The 24278-nt window shown below is 47.0% G+C and overlaps 1 protein-coding gene across 1 annotated transcript; it reads right to left on the reverse strand.

The window, feature by feature from the left end:
• Window positions 1–1012: 1012 nt before the first annotated feature.
• Window positions 1013–24142, reverse strand: HHIPL2 (HHIP like 2). Its single transcript, XM_049770768.1, has 10 exons — window positions 23864–24142; window positions 23098–23327; window positions 20980–21738; window positions 19429–19572; window positions 17272–17600; window positions 14902–15028; window positions 13930–14075; window positions 4276–4357; window positions 2016–2098; window positions 1013–1308 (listed from the first exon to the last, which is right to left on the reverse strand). Exons 1-10 carry the CDS (start codon window positions 24140–24142, stop codon window positions 1013–1015), a joined length of 2475 nt encoding a protein of 824 aa, XP_049626725.1.
• Window positions 24143–24278: the final 136 nt, after the last annotated feature.

A 24278-nucleotide genomic window follows, 5' to 3' on the forward strand; every position in this document is an offset into this window, starting at 1 on the left:
TCTTTTTTTTTTTTTTCAACTGAGCCAAATCTCGCCAAAACCACGATTGAAATTTATTTTGAGAGCCACACATGGTGCGCACTGACAGAGGCTAGGAGCAGAGTCCTGACTCTTGGAGCTGCCGCCTGGCACACAGAAGAGCCAAATTAAAAGTGTAAAGAGCCACATTCGGCTCGTGAGCCATAGGTTGCCAACTACTGGAATAGCAGGTATTGAATCCAGCTCATCCAGAATAAAGCCAAGTGCCCTTCCCACTGTTTCATCTCTTTTACCCCAAGTCAGTTCTTCTTCTTCTTCTTCTTCTTCTTCTTCTTCTTCTTCTTCTTCTTCTTCTTCTTCTTCTTCTTCTTCTTCTTTTTTAATTTGGTTTCTTTGGGGATCACACCCGGCAGCGCTCAGGGGTTACTCCTGGCTCTATGCTCAGAAATTGCTCCTGGCAGGCTCGGGGGACCATATGGGATGCCGGATTCGAATCACCGACTTTTCTGCATGCAAGGCAAACACCTTACCTCCATGCTATCTCTCCGGCCCCCCAACTCAATTCTTAATCCATGCAAACACCAGGTAGGAGACAGAGGGATCCCCGTTCTGTGCCTGGCAGAGGGCAGGAAGTAGGGGCAGAGGGCAGTCAGGCCAAGAGCGGGCACTTCCCTTACCATCCTGATCCCAGAACTTACCATGGGCAGGAGTTAAGGCAGGGGAAAGAGGCCTGGAGCTTGAGCAAACTCCCCTGGTCTACTTGGTTTCCTAACTATGGACAAATAGCCAAAGAGATAAAAGGGTAAGGACGCCAGAATCCTTTATTGCCTGAATGTGGGCCTGAGCCAACAGAAGCGCTTACAAACAGGTTTGCAGGTATAGGTGTGCCATCAGTCAGGAACAGAAACATGTGGGGCACCCCATGCATGTACATACATCTCCAAAAGCAGACAAAAGCACCCCAAGCTCAGGTCTCTGCCTGACCCCCTGCACTTCTCACCCCTTCTTCAGAGGACCAATGTCAGCCAAGGCTTCACAGCAAACTGGTTCTCTGCTCACAGGTCCCCTGCCTGGTCTCTGGGTCTGGGGCAACCCCGAAAGCAGGGCCCAGCTGGACTGACCCCCTCAGCTCCCCATGGCGGGTTTTCTGGCTCTTCTTCCTCTGGCTCTGGGGCCCTGGGGACCACACTCTGTATCGGCCTCGTGTTCGTGCCTCTGGAAACATTTTTCTGCTCCTGGTGCTGACCTCCAGAGCTGAATTCAGAGAGGTGTTGGTCTGTTTCTCAACAGCTTTCTCCGACTGCTCCTTCAGCAAGGCCAGGACCGTCTCTGGGAAAGAAGTGCTGATTTAAGGGAGAAATAAAAGCCAAGAAAGCAATTTCCAGTGGGGAAAGACAGGAGCCCCTTCACCTCAGCACTGCAAACTGTCTCCTCTGTTCCCTCAACTGGGTCCAAGACCAAAGACAGAGCTGAGTAGGGTTGTCCTATGAAGCATGGACCCAGGCTGGTTGACTGAAGCCTGTGGCCTTTTTCATCCTTTTCCTATTTTCTTTCTCTTCCTGGCACCACATCTAGCCATTCTCAGGGCTCACCCTTGGCTCTGCACTTAGGGATCCCTTCTAGCAATCTTGAGGAGGCCACAATTGGTGCTGTTCTAGCTCTTTAGCCCCAGAAGACAGACTCCTTAATAGCTCAGGATACCACCCAAAAAAGTGGTCCTCATCCTCAGGGACTCTATCTGCTAAACCTTTCACCCCAAAATAGCTATTGCCCCTGCCCCTGCCTCTTCCCACAGACTCTGACTTCCCCTGGTACCAAATGCTGTGTCATGGATGTGAAGAAGTTGGATGAACACAGATAGGGAGACACAGCTGGCCACAGCTTGGTCAAGGCTACGAGAAGAGAGGTGGAACCCCAGGTACAACCTGGATACGTCCTTCAGGAGAAACCACAACCCCACCCCCATGCCGGGAGGGTTACTGAGAGTTTGTGGGGACACCCCCTGCAAACCTACACCTTAGAGAACACAGACTCACTGGCAAGAGGCCTGAAAGGGATTTGCTTGCTCTTGGTTTTCACCCGCACTGGCTTGTACTTGCACTTCCCTGGTGGTGCTCGTCTGGAAAGATCAAAGGGACAAAGTGGCAAGTTTTGGGGAGACATCAAGATAGTAAAGAATCCAGAAGGCTCAACTTTGCAAGAATTGGGTTCACCCCCCCACATCAGACAGGCAGATATCTGTCTCAGAACAAGTTGTGAGCTTGTTCAGAGCAAGCTCTGAGCTATGAACTTGGTGGGGTTGTGGGGAGGGCATGGATACCCTAAAGATGCAGCAGACCCCTGGGTATCATCAAAGTGCCAGCTCCAATCTCTGGCAGAATCTGGCTCAGGCTTAGCTGGGGACACCCAAAGGACACCCTCACCCTAAAGCCTGGGCTGACCTGGTGGACTCAGTACAGCAGTGCCCACACAGAGCATCATCACTGGGCTCTTGCACTGAGCATCTCAGAAAAATGGGCCCCTGAGCACAACTTGGGAGAAAAATGCAGAATCTGCTAAGGGGATCAACACTGCCACTGATCCCAAAAAAGGTTCACACAGAGATGCAGAGAGATCTGACAGCTGAACGGAATTCTAGAGACCTCTACTAGGTCTAGGGATCTAGGGAGCAACTAAGTCTCTCTTTTTTTTTTTTTTTTTTGGTTTTTGGGCCACACCGGTAACGCTCAGGGGTTACTCCTGGCTATGTGCTCAGAAGTTGCTCCTGGCTTGGGGGACCATATGGGATACCGGGGGATCGAACCGAGGTCTGTCCAAGGCAAGGCAGGCACCTTACCTTTAGCACCACTGCCCGGCCCCGCAACTAAGTCTTTATCAGGGAGAGCACTGTTGTCTGAGAACCCCAGACAAAAGTTTCCAGAATGGAAAAGAGGAGGCACAAACAAACATGAGTCATCCTGAGAAGGTTCAGAGACTGTCTCCCCACTTTTCTAGGATTCCTAGAGACTGGATCTGCCCATGAGGCTGCTGTCTGTCTCAAGGGGAACAGTTTACTTGATAATGTTTGCTGACTCAGAAGAGGGGGCCAGAGTGATGGTGCAGTGGGCAAGGCATTTCCCTTGCATGCATCAGACCTAGTTTGAATCCCCAGCACCACCCCTGAATCTGATCCCTACCAGGAGTGATTCCCTGAGCATAGAACCAAGAGTGAGTTCTGTGCACAGTTGGGAAAATAAATAAATGAAGATGATTCTGTGTGATTTGTATGGAGAAGGTCTGGGCTTGATCCCTTGGCACTACATGAACATGGCCAAGAAACCCTTCAAACACTAAGCTATTAAGAATCTCTAAGCAATGCCAGGTGTGATCCCAAAGCAAAACAACACCAAATGAAAAATAGTCTTTCCTAGGAAAAGCTAATCCACACAATGGATTTGAGGGTGGAGAAAGAGTAAGGGGCACTGGGGTGTTCAGGAGAGGGATGTGGGTACACTAGTGTTTAAACTATGTGCATAAAAAGCATTATTAACATCATTATAAACCATAAAATTTTAATCAATAATGATTTTTCAATTAAAAATGAAATTCTTCAGTGCATACACTATAATTTTTTAAAAAATAGGTTTAAGATATTGAACTGTGGGGCCGGTGAGGTGGCACTAGAGGTAAGGTGTCTGCCTTGCAAGCACTAGCCAAGGAAGGACTACGGTTCGATCCCCCAGTGTCCCATATGGTCCCCCAAGCCAGGGGCAATTTCTGAGCACTTAGCCAGGAGTAACCCCTGAGCATCAAACGGGTGTCCCCCCCCCAAAGGAAAAAAAAAGATATTGAACTGTAAGAAAGAGCTTAAATGCAATTTGATGGGGTATGTTGGCACTGTGCCCTCTCTCCTGATTTGTGAGCTGGCTATAGTTTGTGAAGATCAAGTGTAACATGTTGTATGTGTGCATTTTTATATGATTACATATGCCAAAGACATAATAAAATGTTTTAAAATAGTGTTTGCTTATTCTTGGTCAGTGAGAACTATTTTTATGATTTTTTAAATGAATTAAAAACCTCACCAGATGGGCTAGAGAGAGAGTACAGTGTGTAAGGTACTTGCTTTACACATGGCCAACCTGGATTAAATCATGGGCACCCTATTTGGTCTCCAGACACCATCAGGAGTAACTCCTAAGCATAAGACCAGGAGTAACCCCTGAACACTGCTAGCTGCGTCCCCCAAACAAAAAAAAAAATTAATTAAAATAAAATATAAACAGCACCAGAGTAGAAAAAGAGACCAAATCTCACCTTGACGGGTCAACAAATTTGTAAATAGATCCACGGGGTGCATAGGCACTGGGGTAGGAGGTGGCGAGGAAGTAGAGCTCCCCTAAAAAGAAGGACAATCATGAAGGGGAAGGACAGAGGGCCTTCTGGCTGCAGAACCTTCACATAGAAACAGGACCCCAGCGTCTGGCCTTTGGACCCCCTAGAGTTCCCAAGTCTAGTCCAGGGGTGATCCAGCAGAGAGCATCTGTGCTTGTGTTCGCTAACCCAAAAGAGCTGCCTTGTTCAGGTTCTGCCCTGGGAAACTCCTTCATCACCTTTTCCGGCTGAGACCTGCGGAGGCTTCTCTGAGCACCTCAGGCACAGCACATTCTGTGCTAAGCACAGGACTTATGATTTCTGCTTTCTCCTTGAGAAACTTCTTGCCAATTTCTAACCATACCTTGCCCTTTCCTCCATTTCTATTTCCTTCATTCCTAGAGTGTGAATTCTGACTCCAGCTAATGCAATTGTACCTGAGAAATGGTCCCACATAGTGTCTGTGCTTTTGTCAAGTTGGATCATGAGTGGCCAGAGCAGCAGCACTGTGGCGGAGGGCACTTGCCTTGCACAAAGTCAACTTATGTTTAATACCTGGCATCCCATATGGTCCCTCTCATTCCTCTCTGAGTCCTGTAGGAGTAATTTCTGAGAGCCAGGAGTAACACTTTATCACAGCCAGGTGTGGCCAAAACCAAACAAAAGCAAAAACACAAGATATTCCAGGACTGTCAGTCCCAAGATTATTGCATTAGAAAGTGTCAAGTTGGGGCCAGAGCAGTGGTGCAAGTGGTAGGGCATTTGCCTTACACAAGGCTAAACCTAGGACAGACAGACTGAGGTTCAATCCCTCAGCGTCCCATATGGTCCTCCAAGCCAGGGGCGATTTTGAGCTCATAGCTAGAAGTAACCCCTGAGCGTCACTGAGTGTGGCCCAAAAACCAAAAAAAAAAAAAAGGTTTCAGATCATTTCAGATCATCAGTCACTCTTCTATTTTTCTGTTTATTTGTCTTATTTGTTTTAGGGCCACACCTGGCTGCAATCAGTTTCAGGCTCTGCTCAGGGATCAGACTTCGAAGTGCTCAGGGGACCAATGGGGGTGCTGGGGATCAAACATAGTTTGGCCACGTGCAAGGCAATTGTCCATACACAACAGGATGACAGTCCCCTGAGGTGAGTGAGGTGTCTGTCCTGGTCTGTGTGCCTTGAGACCCCAACTGTCCCCAGCTTTGCTGGGCTTAACCAGAAACCTGGCACCTTCCCCTCAACTGAGTGCACTTGATATGACCACATGCCTTTGACACATATAGACCAAGAGGCCATTGGTGTCCCAGGAAGTGATGCTGGGTAAATGCCTCTCTCAGTGTCCAGCCACTAGCCACTGCTGCTAGACAGGAGGAGCCAGACTAGCCCACAGAGTTCTTTTTTTTTTTTTTTTGACTTTTTGGTTACACCAATGATGTTCAGGGATTACTCCTAGCTATGGGCTCAGAAATCTCTTCTGGTTTTGGGCTCAGAATTCTTTCCTGGCTTAGGGATGCTGGAGGGACTGAACCGCAGTCTGTCCTAGGTTATCCATGTGCAAGGCAAATGCCCAACCACTTGTGCCACCGCACTGGCCCTGATTTGACACTTTTTAATGCAATAATCTTGGGACTGACTATCCTGGATAATCTTGGGGTTTTTTTGCTTTTGTTTGGTTTTGGTCACACCTGACTATGCTTAGAAATCAAACTAAGGTCCATCCTGGGTAGGCCACATACAAACTGCCCCACCGCTGCGCTATAAATCCAACCTGCCCATTGAGTCTTGTACCTGGTCCAGCTGGCAACTTTGTTTTAGGTTTCTGGGTCACACTCAAATAGACTCCTGACACAGTGCTCACTGAAAACACTCCTCAGGGTGCTTGGGGGATCAAGAAGCCCATGTTCTCTCTCAAGCAATCACATTTCTCTTTTTTATTCTCTCTCTCTTGCTCTCTCTCTCTCTCTTTCTCTCCATACACATACACACATCTTTCTAAATAAGTCTTGTTGAAAATTATTTTGCAAAAAATTTTCTAAACCATTAAAAAATATCCATGACAACGTCAACGTAGGAGCCATCCTGACCAGACAAAAGCACCTGGATGCACATCACTCTGCGGGGCTCAGGCCCACATCACCCCAAAGAGCAGAGTCCATGGAATGCATGTCAACAGAGGTAAGCTGTAGAGTATTTTTGTATTTATTTTATGTATTGTATTTATTTTGTATTTAGAAATAAAGGAACTTGGAGGGGAGGCCAAAGGAGACGGTTGGGCAGAGGGAGTTGGACAGAGGCAGTGGGAGAGAGGCAGTTGGACAGAGGGGATTGTGAGAGGGGAGAGAGAGAGGGAGAGGGAAAGGGAGGAGAGAGGGAAGGGGAAGAGAGAAGAAGAAGAGAGACACAGAGAGGGACAGAGAGACACAAAGAGAGAGACACAGAGAGAGGGAAAGAGAAACACACAGAGAGGGACAGAGAGACACAGAGAGAGAGGGACACAGCGAGAGGGACAGAGAGACACAGAGAGAGGGACACACAGAGAGAGACAGAGAGACACACAGAGAAAGAGACAGAGAGAAAGGCAGAGAGGAGAGACAGGAGAGGAGGGGAGAGAGATCAAACCAGGGAGGATTAGGCTCTTTCAGCCAAACCTTTTGTCCTCCAAAACCTCTTTGTTTGGATCATTTATTGCAGACAATTATTGCCAAGGTCTCCCGAGAATGGGAGTTTGTCTCTCAATTTGGGAGATATTTGGGGACCCTGGATATATCAGCAGTGGACTCAATTTCATGCCACAGTAAGCTGATCACCCCACCCCCACCCCCGCCCAACAAAGAGTGGAACAACTTCTCCTAGTCAATTATCCCCAGCACAACATGTAGAAAACATCACACTACAAGCATGACAATGGGGAAAGAATGCAGGCTTCCACCATACACAGAGAATGAAAATGGCAGATCTGATGACCCAAAAAGTGCCAACCACCTATTTAGCCTCTCAGATAAGGACTTTAGAAAAGAAATATGGAGGATCCTCATAGAACTCAAAGAAAGCATGGAACTATTAGTTTACACCTTATTTTACCTACAAAGATTATCTCTGGTTTTTTTGTATGTTTGTTTACAATTTGGTTTTACCCAGAAACAGAGATTGTCTTACTTGTAAACCTGGGTGGGACTACCTCAGGATATCCTGAGCTACCTGTCCTTACACTGTCCTTACAGTATGTTACAAAGGGGTGATCTCTGTACTCAATAAAAACAGTGGTTCCAGCAGGCAGCTATTGGAGATATGAGGAAAAAGACTGCCAGACTAGATATGTTTCACCCTAGCCTGGTTTGGATTATTTCATGTGTGACCCTGCTTTAGACTCATTCACTTGGGGTTAGAGAGATGGCACATGGGGTGATTTTACATGGAATAAACTGAACAAACCACAAATAAGAATCAAGAAGATATGAAAATATAAATGAGAAAACTTCAAACTGAAATTAGAGTACTGAAAAACTTGATAGGAAAAATGAAAACATCACTGGAAAACCTCATCAACAGAGTAACAGTGGCTGAGGAAAGAATCGGTGAGCTGAAAGATGAAATACATAACTTCATATAACAAAAGAGACTTAAAACAAATGATTAGATAATGAAAAAATTCCTCAAAGAATGTGAATAGATGAAAATAAAAGTCTTAATAAACTCAACAGAAACAATATAATTATTGGAGTCCCAGAGACACAGGAAGAAAATCCTCATAAAGAATCAGCAGTCGGGGCCGGGAAGGTGGCGCTAGAGATAAGGTGACTGTCTGCCTTGCAAGCGCTAACCAAGGAAGGACCGTGGTTCGATCCCCCGGTGTCCCATATGGTCCCCCCAAACCAGGGGCGATTTCTGAGAGCATAGCCAGGAGTAAACCCTGAGCATCAAATGGGTGTGGCCCAAAAACCAAAAAAAAAAAAGAATCAGCAGTCAATTGCAAAAAAAGTCCCAAAGCTAAAAAGTGCATGCAACCAAATCCTGCATGCCTGAAGGTAGTGGCCAAAATAGATACAGAGGAAACCACCCAAGACACATCCTAGTCACAATGACAAATAGCAAATATAGGGATAGAATACTGAAAACAGCAAGATCAAAAAGGGAATATACGCTTAAAGGAGCATTCCTAAATTTTACAGCAGATCTGTCAAAAGAAAACTCATTTCCTGAAAAGCAGTGGTGGGATATAGTGACAAAACTCAACAAAATGAATGCTTCACCAAGAGTACTTCACCCAATCAGATTCAGCTTTAAAGGAGGGTTACACAGATTCACAGATAAACCAGCTCAGAAACTTTACAGACTCAAAACCAGACTTAAAATAAAAAACTGAAAGGTCTACTTTAAGACAAGACAGACCAACAGACACACCAAACTCCTACAGAAAGCTGACACTAAATCTCATGACAATTTTCTCTCCCAACATCAATGAACTAAATGCACCATTTAAGAGACACAGAGTGGTAAAATAGATCAAAAGCTTAACCCAAAATTCTGCTGCCTAAAAGAAACATATCTGAATACTAAGAGCAAACATATACTCAAAAATCAAAGGTTGGAAGACAATGATCCAAGTAAACAATTCCTTTAAACAGGCTTGAGTGGCCACATTAATATCAGATGACACAGAACTTTGACATTAAAAAGTTATAAGAGACAAAGATGGACATTTCTTAATAATCAAGGGATATGTACAACAGGAAGAAATCACTCATAAACATATACACATTTAATGAGGAACCAGCAAAATATTTCAAACCATTGTTAACAAATTTTTTTTGTTAACAAATTTAAAGGAAGAGATCAATAGCAATGCAATAATAGTAGGAGACCTCAATATTGCCCTGTTACTGCTTGATAGGTCAACCAGGCTAAAACCTAACAAGAATATACTAGCTCAAAAAGGAGAAATGAAAGAAATTGGCCTAGTAGACACACATAGGTTCTCCATCCTCAGTAAACTGCATAGATATTCTTTTCAAATGCAGAATAGACCACATGTTGGCCCATAAAACATACCTACATAAGATAAAAAGGATATAAATTCTAAGAACTAACTTCTCAGATCCTAATGCACTGAAATTAGAAGCAAATTAAAAACACAGAAGAAAAACATTAACACCTAGAAATCAAAAAGCTCACTACTAAAAAAAACAATTGATCAGAGATAAAATCGAAGAAGAAATCAAAAAGTCTTTGAAAATAAATAAGAATAAAGGCCATAAATTGTCAGAATTTGTGGGACACAGCAAAAGCAGTACTAAGAGGAAAAGTTACAGCTTTGCAAGCAATCATCAGGAAGGATGAAGAGGCCTAAATAAATAACTTGATGACACAGTTTATAAAATTAGAAAGTGATCAATAAAATAAACTAAAGCTAGGCAGATATAATAAAATATTAAAATGTAGAGCATAAATTAATAAATTGAAAATCCAAAAAGCAATCCGAACAATCAATGAAAGCAAGAGTTGGTTCTTTGAAAAAATAAACAAGATCAATGAACTACTAGCAAAACTCACAAAGAAAGGCATATCGAGAAACTTAATAAGCCAATTAAAAATGAAAAGGAGGTGATTACTACAAATACTACAGAAATTCAAAATCAGAGACTACTTTGAGAAACTCTATGTCACAAAACAAGAAAACCTAGAAGAAATGGATAAATTATTGGGCTCTTATAACCTCCCAAGGTTGAATCAAGATGACACAGCATATCTGAACAGCACATTACTATTGAGAAAATTAAAATGGTGATTGATAAGTCTTCCCAAAACAAAATTCTAGGCCCAGATGGATTCACTAATGAATTCTTTTGAACCTTTCAAGAGGACCTACTACCAGTCCCTTTCAGATTCTTCCAGGAAATTTAAGAAACAGAAACACTCTGGGAACCGGAGAGATAGCATGGAGGTAGGGTGTTTGCCTTACATGCAGAAGGACAGTGGTTCGAATCCTGGCATCCCACATGGTCCCCCAAGCCTGCCTGGAACAATTTCTGAGCATAGAGACAGGAGTAATTCCTGAGCGCTGCTGGGAATGACACTCCCCTTCCAAAAAAAAAAGAAAAGAAAAGAAAAGAAGGGGCCGGAGAGATAGCATGGAGGTAAGGCGTTTGCCTTTCATGCAGAAGGTCATCGGTTCGAATCCCGGCGTCCCATATGGTCCCCCGTGCCTGCCAGGAGCAATTTCTGAGCATGGAGCCAGGTGTGACCCAAAAACCACAAAAAAAAAAAAAAAAGAAGAAGAAGAAAAGAAAAGAAAAGAAAAGAAAAGAAAAGAAAAAAAGAAACAGAAACACTCACAAATAGTTTGTATAAAGCTATCATCACTCTGCTACCACAGTCTGAGAAGAGAGGATGCTCCAGTTTCCAGGGCCCCAGCACGGGGAAGGCCTCTGAGCCTGTGATCTGCCAAGACCCATGTTCCCGGAGTCACCTCTGACAGAAAACTAAAGTTTGGCTGTTCCAAAAGAGCCTTTGCACCTTTCCACAGAATCTCTTCACTCTGTTCCCAGCTTGGGGAGGAGGAAGGTTGAGGTAGGGAGAAGAGGGGACCGACGGGAGGGAGGTGGGCGGGAGCGGTGGCGCAAAGTGGTAAGGTGTTCGCCTTGCCGGCGCTAGCCTAGGACAGACCGCAGTTTGTTCTCCCGGCGTCATATGGTCCCCCAAGCCAGGAGTAACCTGTGAGCATCACCAGGTGTGGCCCAAAACATCTCACACACACACACACACACACACACACACACACACACACACACACACACACACACACACACACACGGAAGGAGGGAGGAGAAGAAAGGATCTGGGGAAAAAGAGAAAAAAGTATGGAGGAGAAAAAAGAAGGAGGGAGGAGAGAGGACAGAGAAGAAAGCATAGATGCAGGAAGAAAGATATTCTCTGCTCCTGGGAAAGGGTTCTCTCAGCCCCCTAGCTCCAAGTGGAAAGAAACTAAGAGCTAAGAAACCAGACTTCCGCCGGTGAGGTGGCGCTAGAGGTAAGGTGTCTGCCTTGCAAGCGCTAGCCAAGGAAGGACCGCGGTTCGATCCCCCGGCGTCCCATATGGTCCCCCCAAGCCAGGGGCAATTTCTGAGCGAGTAGCCAGGAGTAAACCCTGAGCATCAAACGGGTGTGGCCCAAAAAAACAAAACAAAACAAAACAAAACAAAAAAAAGAGCTAAGAAACCAGACTTCCTATAAAAAAAGAAAAAGAAAAAAAGAAAGAAAAGAAAGAAGAAAGAAAGAAACCAGACTTCCAGTGACATAAATGACAGCACAGGTCTACCTTGGATTTGATTCCCAGCACCCCATTGTAGGCTCTACATAGGACCACTGAGCACAGAGCCAGGAGTAAGCCCTGAGCACAGCAGGGGCTGTGTTCCCAAATAAAGGGAAAAGGAAAAAAGAATCTTCAGTGGCCGGAGAGATAGCATAGTAGTACGGTATTTGTCTAGCAAGCTGCCCTTGTGGAACCAATCCAGATTCGATCTCCATCAAACCATGTCCAAGAGTGACTATTAAATGACAAAGAGTGATTAAAATAATGAAGTGGTGAGGAGTGAATGAACCAGGAGTGATTAAAATAATAAAAATAATAATAATAATAATAACAGAAACCTTGGGAACAGGAAGGGAAAATTTTAGTTTTTCTTTGGAACAGAGGATGGGTTGAAAGCTCCAAAAACTTAAAAATAAAATAAACGAATCTTCAAGCTCTGGTTTGCACAGGAGCCTTCCTGGCCTAGAAGAGTTCAGCTGAGGGTCCACTTTGCAGGACATTGCTACACACAAACCCTACCCTCTGCCCCACCCCCAGATGAAAAATTAGAAGTGTGCACAAGTGTGAGGGCTTATTCTGATAAGGAAGCCTCAGAACTGGATTAAGACACCGAAGTCCAAACCAGAATATGGGGGGCCGAGGAGATAGCATGGAGGTAAGACATTTGCCTTGCATGCAGAAGGTTGGTTGTTTGAATCCCGGCATTCCATATAGTCCCCCGAGCCTGCCAGGAGCGATTTTTGAGCACAGAGCCAGGAGTAACCCTTGAGCGATGCCAGGTGTAAACAAAAACAAACAAACCAGAATGTGGGGAGCGGGGCCATCAGCACTGAACGAAATGGGCCAATATTATCTTCCCAAATCAAGTGCTGCTTGCTACAAAAGCCTGAGATGAAACCATTAGCTGGACCATTGAGGTGCACAAAACACACACCTCCCCCATTCCATCTCTGACTCTGTGGGACCCCAGCAACACTGCATGTGGCCCTGGAGTCCCTCAGCATCAACAGGCCCTTGTGTCCACATATCCTCAGGCCTGGTTGGTAGAGAGTTGTTGGGAGAATTTCCTGGGGTTCCCAAACAGTGCTGGGAAAATTCTTCCTCCAAAAAAGTCCAACTGCTGATTTAAAAATGAGTTATTGTATGGTATCTGTCTGTCTCTCTTGTGCATGTATGCATGTGAGCACGCGCGCGCGCGCACACACACACACACACACACACACACACACACACGGGCACACGGGCACACGGGCACATGGGCACATGGGCACACATGCACACACATATATAACCATCTTGCTCTGCTGAGTCTCTGTCCTTCAGTGAGTGGAACCTGTCTAACTGACTGTCCTTTGAGAATTTCTTTTTTTTTTTTTTTTTTTTTTTTTGGTTTTTGGGCCACACCCAGTAACGCTCAGGAGTTACTCCTGGCTATGCGCTCAGAAGTTGCTCCTGGCTTGGGGGACCATATGGGACACCGGGGGATCGAACCGAGGTCCGTCCAAGGCTAGCGCAGGCAAGGCAGGCACCTTACCTTTAGCGCCACCGCCCGGCCCCCTTTGAGAATTTCTTAAGAAAGAAATTCTTTGCCACTAACACTACCTCCTTTCTCACAGGGCTCAGCTGGGGGCTGACCCATTGGTGCCAACCCTCCCCAGCAGTCCAATAAATCCCATATGACTGCAAATTCTAGCAATCAGCTGGAGAGAGGGTCATGACAGGTTGGAGAAACAGCCATGGGCCCAAAGACAGGGATGGCTGTTCTGGTGTGCTTCCTTGTCAGATAAAGAACAAAATTAGACATTGCAGAGCTACAACTCCCGAGTCAGATTTCAAATGTAGGCTGTGGATAAGATGATTTACTTTGCTCATAATCAATCCCAGTTTGATTCCCAGCACAGCATGTGGTCTCCTGGGAACTACCAGAAGTAATCCCTGAGCATAATGCCAGGAGGAAGCTCTGGGCACACAGGGGTCTGGCTCCCAGGCCCCAAACAAGCAAACACATAAAAATGGACAGTATTGGGCCAGAGAAACAGTACAGCAGGGAGGGCTTGAATGCTGAAGACCTGGCTTCCATCCCTGGCATTCCTTATGATTCCCTGAGCCTTAGGAGTCGATCCCTGAGTGTAAGTAAGGAGTAAGCCCTGAGCATCCCCAACACCAAAAAAAATTAAGCTGTACAGTTCTTGGAACTGTATAGTCTTTTATAAAAGGCATCTCAGTGATAGAAGAGACATAACATCTGCTCAGTATATGACACCCACAAAGTGGGTGCTGCTTACAGCACACTTCCTACCTGCTTCGTCCTCAGCAAAGGAGATGATAAACTTGCTGTAGGTGCTGGCCAGTCCTGGGAAAGCACAGGCCTCTGGGCTGCCTAGGCAAATGTCCTTCTTCTTCCATTTCTTGTTTTTATTATCTTCCTGTAAAGCCATAAGTCGACTAGACAAAAAATAAAACCTTATAGGTTAGGAATCCATATTTCTACCCTCTGGCTTATTTTTCCTCCTAGACTCACCCCTTGCTCACCAGAAACTGGATCTCCCAGAGCAAATCAATAACAAGATTAAGGACAAGGACATGATTATGACTTCTTACACTTCTGTCAGTGTCCTCTGTCTGAAGGGGCAGTTGCTTTTCCATCCTAAAACAGGTTTGGTACACCATGAGGAAAGCATCTCTACCAATGATAAATCTCATTTTTGAAATATTAACATTGTGCCAGAACATCCTACACAATTGCATTGTTTTCGTAAATATATCATCTAGCTCGTTCAATAGTATCTGGGAAATGTAACAGTGCTGTCACACCTATTAGTCATTTATCTCTCTTCTTGCTTTGTAATATCAGATTTCATGAATATACCAAAATACCATATACCATATATACCAATATACCAAAAGTGATTCATCGTAAAATGTGACTTCAGTTAATAAATAAACTTAACAGAGGAGAGGGGGAAAAACAAAACTCTAATTTCTTTAAGATCAAGTTCCAAAAGCAAAATTAACCTGCAATGAAAGTGACTGACTGGTGGTGGTGGTGGTGGTGGTGGTGGTGTGTGTGTGTGTGTATGTGTGTGTATAGCACAAAAGTGACTATTTTAGTTGGCAATATACAAAAAGTAACCTTTCAGAGTATCAGTGATGTTCTATGCCCTGATACGGTTGGTGGCAATGCACATGTATGAACACAGTCATAAAAAAAATTATTCAAGGCATTTCACCACATGCCATTAAAACATAAATGGGGGCAGTGCTTCCTTACCCACTCATGAAGTCCCCAAAAATGTAGAGGCCATTGAGATTGGGGGATTCACACCCACGATAGACATAGCCTCCAGTGACTGACTTGCCCACGGAGTGGCCATAAGCATAGATTGGCAGGATATCATCTGTGTGGGAACAAAGAAAGAGAGGCTCATGATGTGGAGAAGTAAGAAGGGGGGACTCTGATTAGATAGAGCTATTGCTTCAGAAGAAAAATACTCTGCTTCTCAGCCTTTGCTTGGGCAAATAACCAAGTGGATCATGGTTAGTTTCTCAACAGCCAACCTGAAACTTCCCAAATTCCCAGGACTGGACCCTCAAGCAAAACAAGTACCCCAATCACCTTCTCTTGGGAGGCAGAGAGCTTACTCAATTTACCTGGGGGCTGCAGGAGGCAAAGTCGGGGTGAGGCAGGGCTGCATAAGGGATTTCGCTTACCAAATATTCACAATAAAAAATCGCATTAGTAAGAAAAAAAATCACATTAAACATTTGCATACCCCAAACAGAACTGCTCGGGGTATGTGAATGTTTAGTGCGATTTTTTTCTTACTAATATGATTTTTATTGCGATTATTTAGTAAGTGAATAATCGTGAATACTGCGATATTTGAAGGCTGGCGCGGGCCACAAAATGTTGTACGGAGGGCCGCAAATGGCCCACAGGCCGCGAGTTTGAGACCCCTGGCTTACAGGCTCCCTTGAATAGGACTCAGGAGAGTCTCAGACTTGAGGATTTGCAAAATATAGAATGTCTTCACTGAGCTCTGAGAGGATCTTGGAAATTAGGACTTTAGGGGGAAGAGTATATAACAAAGCTGGCAGCTCTCAAATAATGAATAACAGTTTCATTCAGCGACTGTGAAGGCAGCTTTCATCTGACCAATATTATACTGAGACCACATGGAACAAGAAGATGTTGGCTGAAACAAAGTCTCATAGGCCCTGCTATTTTGTTCAAAACTGTAAATTTGCTTTGTAACTTAGAGGAGGGCCGGGAGAGATAGCACAGTGGCGCTTGCCTTGCAAGCAACCGATCCAGGATCAAAGGTGGTTGGTTCGAATCCCGGTGTCCCATATGGTCCCCTGTGCCTGCCAGGAGCTATTTCTGAGCAGACAGCCAGGAGTAACCCCTGAGTACCGCCGGGTGTGGCCCAAAAACAAAAAAAACAAAAAAAAAAGAAGAAGAAGAAGAAGAAAAAGAAGACAATTGGAGCAGGAGAGATAGGACAGCTAGTAGGGTCTTTGCCTGGCATAAGGCCAAACTGGGCTCAAGCCCTTGCATCCCATAAGGTCCCCTGAATAACACCAGAAGTGATTCCTGAGCACAGAGCCAGGAATCACTGGATTCAAGAAAAAAAAAGAAGAAGAAGAAGGAGGTGGAGGAAGAAGAGGGAGAGGAGGAGGGGATGAAGTGGAGGGGGAAAGAAGAGGGGGAGGAAGAAGAGGGAGGAGGAGGAGAAGAAGAAGAAGGAGGAGAAGAAGGAGAAGAAGGAGAAGAAGAAGGAGAAGAAGAAGAAGAAGAAGAAGAAGAAGAAGAAGAAGAAGAAGAAGAAGAAGAAGAAGAAGAAGAAGAAGAAGAAGAAGAAGAAGAAGAAGAAGAAGAAGAAGAAGAAGAAGAAGGAGAAGGAGAAGAAGAAGAAGAACAACAACAACAACAACAACACCAATAACAACAACACCAATACCATCAGGAACCATGATCACCACCATCAAGAACCATTCCTGAGCATGGATCCAGGGATTAGGCTCAGAGCACAGCAAGTAATGTCCAAACATCCCTAAACCCAAGATTTAATTTTAAAAAAATATAGAGGGACTGGAGCAATAGTACAGTGGATAGGGTGCTTGCCTTGCATGCAGCCAACCTGGGTTTGATCCTCAAAATCCCATATTATCCCTTGAGCCTGCCAAATGTAATTCCTGAGTCCAGAGCCAGAAACAACCCCTGAGAACTACCTAGTATGGCAGAAGAAGAAGAAGAAGAAGAAGAAGAAGAAGAAGAAGAAGAAGAAGAAGAAGAAGAAGAAGAAGAAGAAGAAGAAGAAGAAGAAGAAGAAGAAGAAGAAGAAGAAGAAGAAGAAGAATAAGAAGAAGAAGATGAAGAAGAAGAAGAAGAAGAAGAATAATAAGAATAAGAAGAAGAAGAAAAGAAAAGAAAAGAAAGAAAATAAAAAAGAAAAGAAAAGAAAAGAAAAGAAAAGAAAAGAAAAGAAAAGAAAAGAAAGAAACAAATAGGTGCAGCTGCGGATAGGTTCACATCTGCCCACACCATCTGAGATTCGGGATCAGAACACCAGCCAGTTTGTCCCCCACTTCTATGCCCACACCCACATTCATTCAGGAGAGCCCCTTCTCGTATTCTTACTCAAAGAAGTGTTGCGACAAAGCGTCTTATCATAGCACCGAAAGCCTTCCCGGGCTCGCCAGCCATAGTTGCCGCCTTTCACAATGATGTCCACCTCCTCAAACCGGTTCTGTCCCACGTCCCCGCAGAAGATGCGACCTCGGCCTTGGTGTGTGACGGGGTCCCCACGGTCCATGGCACAACGCCACATGTTCCGGACGCCATAGGCATAGACGGCAGGATGCGCCCCGGGCTCCGAGATGAAGGGATTATCCGGGGGGATGCGGTAGCGTTGGCCTTTTGAGCTCCCATCCACATCAATCCGTAGCACTTTCCCCAACAGGGAACTTCTGGAAGAAGAACCCCAAGAAACAGGCGTGTTCAAGGTCTCTCCCAACTTTGCCCTCGTGATGACATGCGTCTGCATAGCCACAAACAGCAGATGAACGAGAAATCAAAGTTGCCCATACTTGGAACCTTTCATGGCTTTGCCAAGAGTCATCTTAACAGGAGACAGAATTCCAGTGTGGTTCTGACCTGCACTGCCCACTTGGTCAATGGCAGGAGTACCTGTGTACACCGGGCAGAACCTCAGAACGCCGCTCGCCCTACATTGACATGGTGGGTACTATGTTCCAATCAAGTGTTCAGAAAAGTGGGGAGGTCGCTGAAAGGGCTGGAGCAGTGTAGGGCAGGTAGGCACCTCGGAATGAATTCCAGCACCACATGATCCCCTGAACACTGAAATGAGAACGCCAGGGGCTTATCCAAACACTCCTAAAATGAATCTTTTTGTGGTTGGTTTGGTTTGGTTTTTGGTCACACCCAGCAGTGCTCAAGGGTTACTCCTGGCTCTGCCCTCAGAAATTGCTCCTGGGAGGCTCAGGGGACCATATAGGATGCCGGGATTTGAACCACCAGCCTTCCTGGATCAGCTGCTTGCAAGGCAAATGCCTCATCACTGTGCTCTCTCTCCAGCCCCTAAAATTAATCTTTTAAAAAAAAAATTTGGGAGGTCACATCCAGTGGTGCTCAAAGTTACTCCTGACTCTACATCCAGGAATTACTCCTGATGGTGCTTAGGAGACTAGATGGGCATCAACCCTGAGTCAACTGCATGCAAAACAAATGCCCTCCCTGCTATACTAGCACTCTGGCCCAAATTAATAACAAGTAAGAGGGTAGATCTCATGTTAAAGTCTCACATTGATCAAAAATATTTATGAAAATAAAATAAAATTTTAAAGGCAATGGGAATCCCACAGGCAGGGGAGGGCATGATTTGATAACAGATTATAAATAGTAGTAGATGACTGAGAATAAAAATAGGCAATAGGTAAATAGAATACCAAAAAGAGATAGAAATATTAAAATTAGGGGCCGGGCGGTGGCGCAAGAAGTAAGGTGCCTGCCTTGCTTGCGCTAGCCTTGGACGGACCACAGTTCGATCCCCCGGCGTCCCATATGGTCCCCCAAGCCAGGAGCAACTTCTGAGCACATAGCCAGGAGTAACCCCTGAGCGTTACCGGGTGTGGCCCAAAAACCAAAAAAAAAAGAAAAAAAAAGAAAAAAATATTAAAATTACACATACACACACATTCACACAATGTGAACATTCTCAGTTTTAGAATTCAAAAGATCCCACTTTAAGGTGAGAGCAATAGCACAGTGGGTAGAGCATCTGCCTTGTACACAGCCAACACAGTTTGATCTCCAGCAGCCCATATAATCCCCAGAGTTTGCCAGGAGCAATTCCTGAGTGCAGAGCCAGAAGTAACACCTGAGTGCCACTGGGAATGACCCAAAAGACAAAAAATCAAAGTCCCCATATTAAAAAAGCCCATAAATATATAAATGGACACTCCTGTGAGTGTCTGCCTGGCACTGGGAATAGCACCCAAACATAGTGATCACCAACAGACATGCTGTTGTCAGGGGAGTTGACCTAAACTGGAAAATAGGAGCTTGGTGTGTAAATAACGTCCTGCTCACATATGAGAAACTCAGACAGCATCTCAATATGCCATGGGCAGCCAGCCCAAGAACCAAACACATCCCCCCAGAGAAGGCTCCAACCTGCAGCCAGTGACTTAGTTTGACACCCCTGGAGTCTCCACATAAACATTTGCCACGGGTTTACACTCTGAGGAAAGGGACCCCCACTTTCATCAGGCTTACTTGTTCTGAGCATTTCCAAACTTGCCGAAGGGATCCCCGGCCTGCCCGCCGTCACCGGTGAAAATATACATATAGCCATCTGGGCCAAAAAGCAACTGCCCACCATTGTGGTTGGAGGCTGGTTCTTCTATCTCCAGGAGGACCCTAATAGAGAACCAAGAAGATGCGTCAGGCTTTGAGACAATCTGGAATTGCCCCTCTGAAATCCAAATGACTGGCCCAAGATTGGTAGTTGCTGTGCGTGTGGGTGTGGCCCAAAAACAACAATTAAAAAGACTGAAATTGGGCCAGAGGAATAGCACAGAGGGGCGGGCCTTTATCTTGTACCTTATCGGCCCAGGTTTAATCCCCAGCATTCCTGAGCCTCCTGAGCACAGAGTACCACAGGGTGTGGCCCAAAGACCAAAAACAGGAAAAAGAAAAAGGAAGATGGAAATTATCCGTGGTACTGCCAGGTCCCCAAGCACTGCTAGGAATCACACCCTCAAGTACCAAACTCGGTGTAACTCCCTGACACCTAAACATCGTAGCTAAAAATAATTGTGGTGGGGGGGAGGGAGGCACATCCAGCAGCACTCAGGGGTTACTCTTGGCTCTGAGATCAGAAATCACCCCTGGCAGCCTCAGGAGATGCCAAGGATCAAAACCAGGTCAGCAGTGTGCAAGGCAAATGCTCTCCCCGCTGTGCCATTGCTCTGGCCTCTAAAAAAAATTTTTTTTAAATAAAACATTCAGGGCCAGAGAGATAGCACAGCGGCGCTTGCCTTGCAAGCAGCCGATCCAGGACCTAAAGTGGTTGGTTCGAAATCTGGCATCCCATATGGTCCCCTGAGCCTGCCAGGAGCTATTTCTGAGCAGATAGCCAGGAGTAACCCCTGAGCACCGCCGGGTGTGGCCCAAAAACAAAAACAAAAACAAAAACAAAAAAAAAAACAAAAAAAACAACAACAACAACAAATAAACTAAAATAAACATTCAGGGCTGGCCGGAAAGATAGCATGGAGGTAAGGCGTTTGCCTTGCATGCAGAAGGACTGTGGTTCGAATCCCGGCATCCCATATGGTCCCCCAAGCCTGCCAGGAGCGATTTCTAAGCGTAGAGCCAGGAGTAATCCCTGAGCACTGCCGGGTGTGACCCCCCCCAAAAAAAAAAAAGAAAGAAAGAAAAAAACATTCAGGGCTGGGCTGGAGCAATCATACAGTTGAAAGTGAGGGTGCTTGGCTTGCAGCCAGCTCTGATCCCATTCTTGACACCATATATGGTTCCCTTGAGCACCTCCAGAAATGATTCCTGGGTATAGCCAGTTGTGCCTTAACCTCCCCCCCAATGTTGTAACGTTGTGGATTAATAGAAAGGAACCAGATCCTTTATAGGGGTCACTTGCAAACGTATTCAAGTCACTGTTGTATCTGAAAGAATCCAATCCGAGCTCCGTCACCAGCCATCTAATTAGGGTCTCCGTGTCTGTCCCTATGAGTCCCGCCTGTGTGGGCAGGTCCTGTGTCAGAGCAGGATTAGGGGCCAGTCCCAGGACCCCAAAGTAGCGCTCACCTCTCTGATCTGGGGTCCGCTCGATTGGAGTCGGCCCGAGAGACCTTCATCTCACTGATGCGGATCTTTTCCACCTGCTTAGGGCCCCGGCACGAGTAATAGATGTAGAACTTCTGGTTGCGGTGGAAGCGAGGGTGGAAAACGAGGCCCAGGAAGCCACGCTCATCCCCGGCCCACGGCGTGGTCAGCACAGCGCTACGGAGGTCCAGGAAGGGCTGGTGTAGACGGCTGCCGTCGGGCAGAAACACCCATACCACCCCGCGCTGCTCGGCCACGAAGAGGCGGTGGGTGGCATCGCCCGCGGGCACCATGCTCACGGGGTTCCGCAGCCCATTGGCCACCTCAGCCACGCACAGCTGCAGGCAGCCGTCGGGGGCCTGGGCCACCGCCCCCAGCTGGCCGCCAGGCTGGCCGCGCCTCAGGACACTGGGAAAACAGTAGTCCGGATCTGGAAGGGCGAGGAGGTGGCAGGGGTGGGCCCCGACTGTGGCCAGGGCTTGCTGCAGGCGCCGGTCACTGGTTAGCAGGGCCAGGGCAGAGCGGCATGTGGAGAGGAAAGTCGTGCAATAGTCGGGGCACAGGCCGGGCAGGCTGCGGAGTGGGGTCTGGGGGTTCTCCGCATCGTAGAGGTGGGCGGCATAGGGCGAGCACTCCTGGAAGGGAATGCGAGCGTCGTGGGTGTGGGTCAAGGCTGGGAGTGCAGCAAAGCAAAATGTTCCAGAACCAAACCTTGAGGGTCGTGGTAGGGGCCCCCCTGCTCTGAACGAACACAGGAGGACCCCAAGCACCGATTTCCGCCTGAATGGATTTCCTGGCCTCCCTCGTTTCTACCCGGGCTGCAGATTGAGGAGCAACTGTCCAGAGGCAGGACCAAGGATGAGGCTCACGAATCCCCTGGACTTGCAGCTCCCCAAGGCTCACCCTTACACAGCATGGAAAGCAAGCGACCTGGGGAGCTTTGATCCAGGGAGCGGGGCCACTTGCCATTTCTTAGCTCTTAGGGGAAAAAAATGAGGACTCAGGAGTCTCCAGTGGGGGGTCGGGGGTGAGGGAGAGGAGACTCTGCTCTCCCCAGAGTGAGCAGAGAGGCATCAATATTCTCACTCAAGGTCACAAAACCACAAAATGCAGCTTGGGCCAGAGTGATCACAAAGTGTAAGAGTTAGCACAGCTTATGGGTGTTTGCCTTGCACATGGTCAACCAGGGTTCAATCCCGGGCATCCCATAGGGTCCCCCAAGCATGCCAGGAATGATTTCTGAGTCTAGAGCCAGGAGTAACCCCTGAGGGCCAATGGATGTGGTCCCCAAAAAAGTTGGAGCTGTACAAGGAGTGATAGTGACTCCAGACATGCCCCTCTAGATTCCTGAATCTTCACCCATGAAGAAGAGGTAAGAAGCTACATTAAGAATTATCCCTGGTGATCTACAGGGGGTTACCTGAAAAACTGCAAGATCCCTCCAAGGGCTGCTGGTTTGACTTCCTGAAGCTTGATGTCCAATATCAAGGGGAATTTTCCACCAGCTCATTCCCCAGGAATCAACCCAGAGTGAGCCCCAAGAGATAGGTGGATGTCAGACAATCCACGGCTGGCTTTTGTGTGAGAATGCTGAGTACTCCAGTTGGTGTGGGCCAGCACCCCCACTCAGGAATGCTGGCAGTAGGGCAGGGGGATGACACCTCCCCCCAGGGTGAGTCAAGAAACTGCTGGACCTCCCTGAGGGACCATCAGCCGGCCCCTGGTGGCAGAAGTACCCTGGCCCCTCCCACACCATCATCAGATTTTCCATGCCCTCAGGGGCCCTACACCTTATAAGCCTCCCAGAGAAGTCAGAGAATGCAGCCTGTATTTCCAGAAGATGGAGGAAACCCCTAGTCACCAGAGAACCCCGCAAGAGCTGTTGTAATGTCCCGACTCTCCCTGACCCTCCTAGCAAAGGGGGTGCACCAAGACCAGAAACCCAGAGCTGTAATGGATTCTACTCCCCCAAGTCAGAAGCCCACGCATAGAAGAAGTTAAAGGGGCTCCTCCAAGATAAGGAGACCCCAGAGCATCTCCCAGAGGCCCACACAGCTTGTAAGGGGCCATGACATTCTCCCACAGTTGTGTCCTTCCCACTTCCCATAGGCTACCTGGCAGAGGATGTTCTTAATGTAGCTGCCACACAGCTGGTGGTCCCCAGGGTCCAAGGTGCCCAGGATGGCCCTGAAACGAGCCGCCAAGCGCTGGTCACGCCGCTGATCACAACAGCCAAAGGACTTGTAGTCAGAGCAAAACTCCAGGGGCAGGTGCGGCCGGAAGGGGGGCCCGTAGTCCAGACACTGGGGATGGCCCTGCAGCCAGCCCACCTGGGCCACCAGGAGTGTGAGACAAAGAAAAGAAATGCAAGAAGATGTAGGGTGCCAGGGGGACCACCACCAGGGTGCCCCCACAGCATCAGGCCTCTGCTGCATTTGTTGCAAGGGAAGAAAGCGTCAGGGCTGTCACTCGGTTTGCAGCTTTGTGCTGAGCTGGTTCCCTCCCTCCTCCGGACTTTCCTTCCTTCTCCCCACGCCCCAAGTTCATGGAGGTGGTTTCTGGGCAATGTCCCTACTGTGACCCAGGTGGCTCCATTTGTGAAAACAGAGCTGTGTCCCCTGGTCCCTTCTGAGAAAGAGCTGGCCCAAGTCCCAACCCCAGTGGCTGATTTATTGGGGTGTATGGTTGGTTAGCCAAAAGGTACAGCTGTGCCAGGGAGCCAGGCGGCAGGTCATGAAAGCCACAAGGAATGTGAGTGTGTGTCCATCTGTCCAGGAAGCTCACACTTGAATAGTCCCTCCAGGGAGAGACCCCTGTATGTGTGCGTGTGTGTGTGTGTGTACCCAGGAAGCTCACACTTGATTACAGTCCCTCCAGAAAGAGGCCCATGTACCCCGCAGAGTCCCAGACACCAGGCTGGGAAGGCAAGTCCAGCTTCCTGGTTCCTAAAGGCCAGAGGAACTGAGCGCATCTGCAGGCTGCAGGGAGAGGCAGACTGAGCTGTCTGCTGGCTGGGGATCCAGGAGTTGGCCCCAAAGCTGGGAGAGAGAGCACAGTGCATAAGCCTTAAGGCCACTGCTAACAGGAGGAAAAAGTGAGACCAAGCAAACAGCCAAGAGGCATTGGAAACCTGGGAGCACGACATCAGGCAGCAGAGAACAGGGGTTGCCATTCACATAATGGGTTTATGTCCTGAGGATGTATCTACAAGCCCAGGATATGGCTACATGGCATCTCTATACCTGTGCTAGGCACAGGTTGAGGCATCATTTACGTTACTC

Source organism: Suncus etruscus, chromosome 3 (genome assembly GCF_024139225.1).
Source record: "Suncus etruscus isolate mSunEtr1 chromosome 3, mSunEtr1.pri.cur, whole genome shotgun sequence".
NCBI classification, from domain to species: Eukaryota; Metazoa; Chordata; class Mammalia; order Eulipotyphla; family Soricidae; genus Suncus; species Suncus etruscus.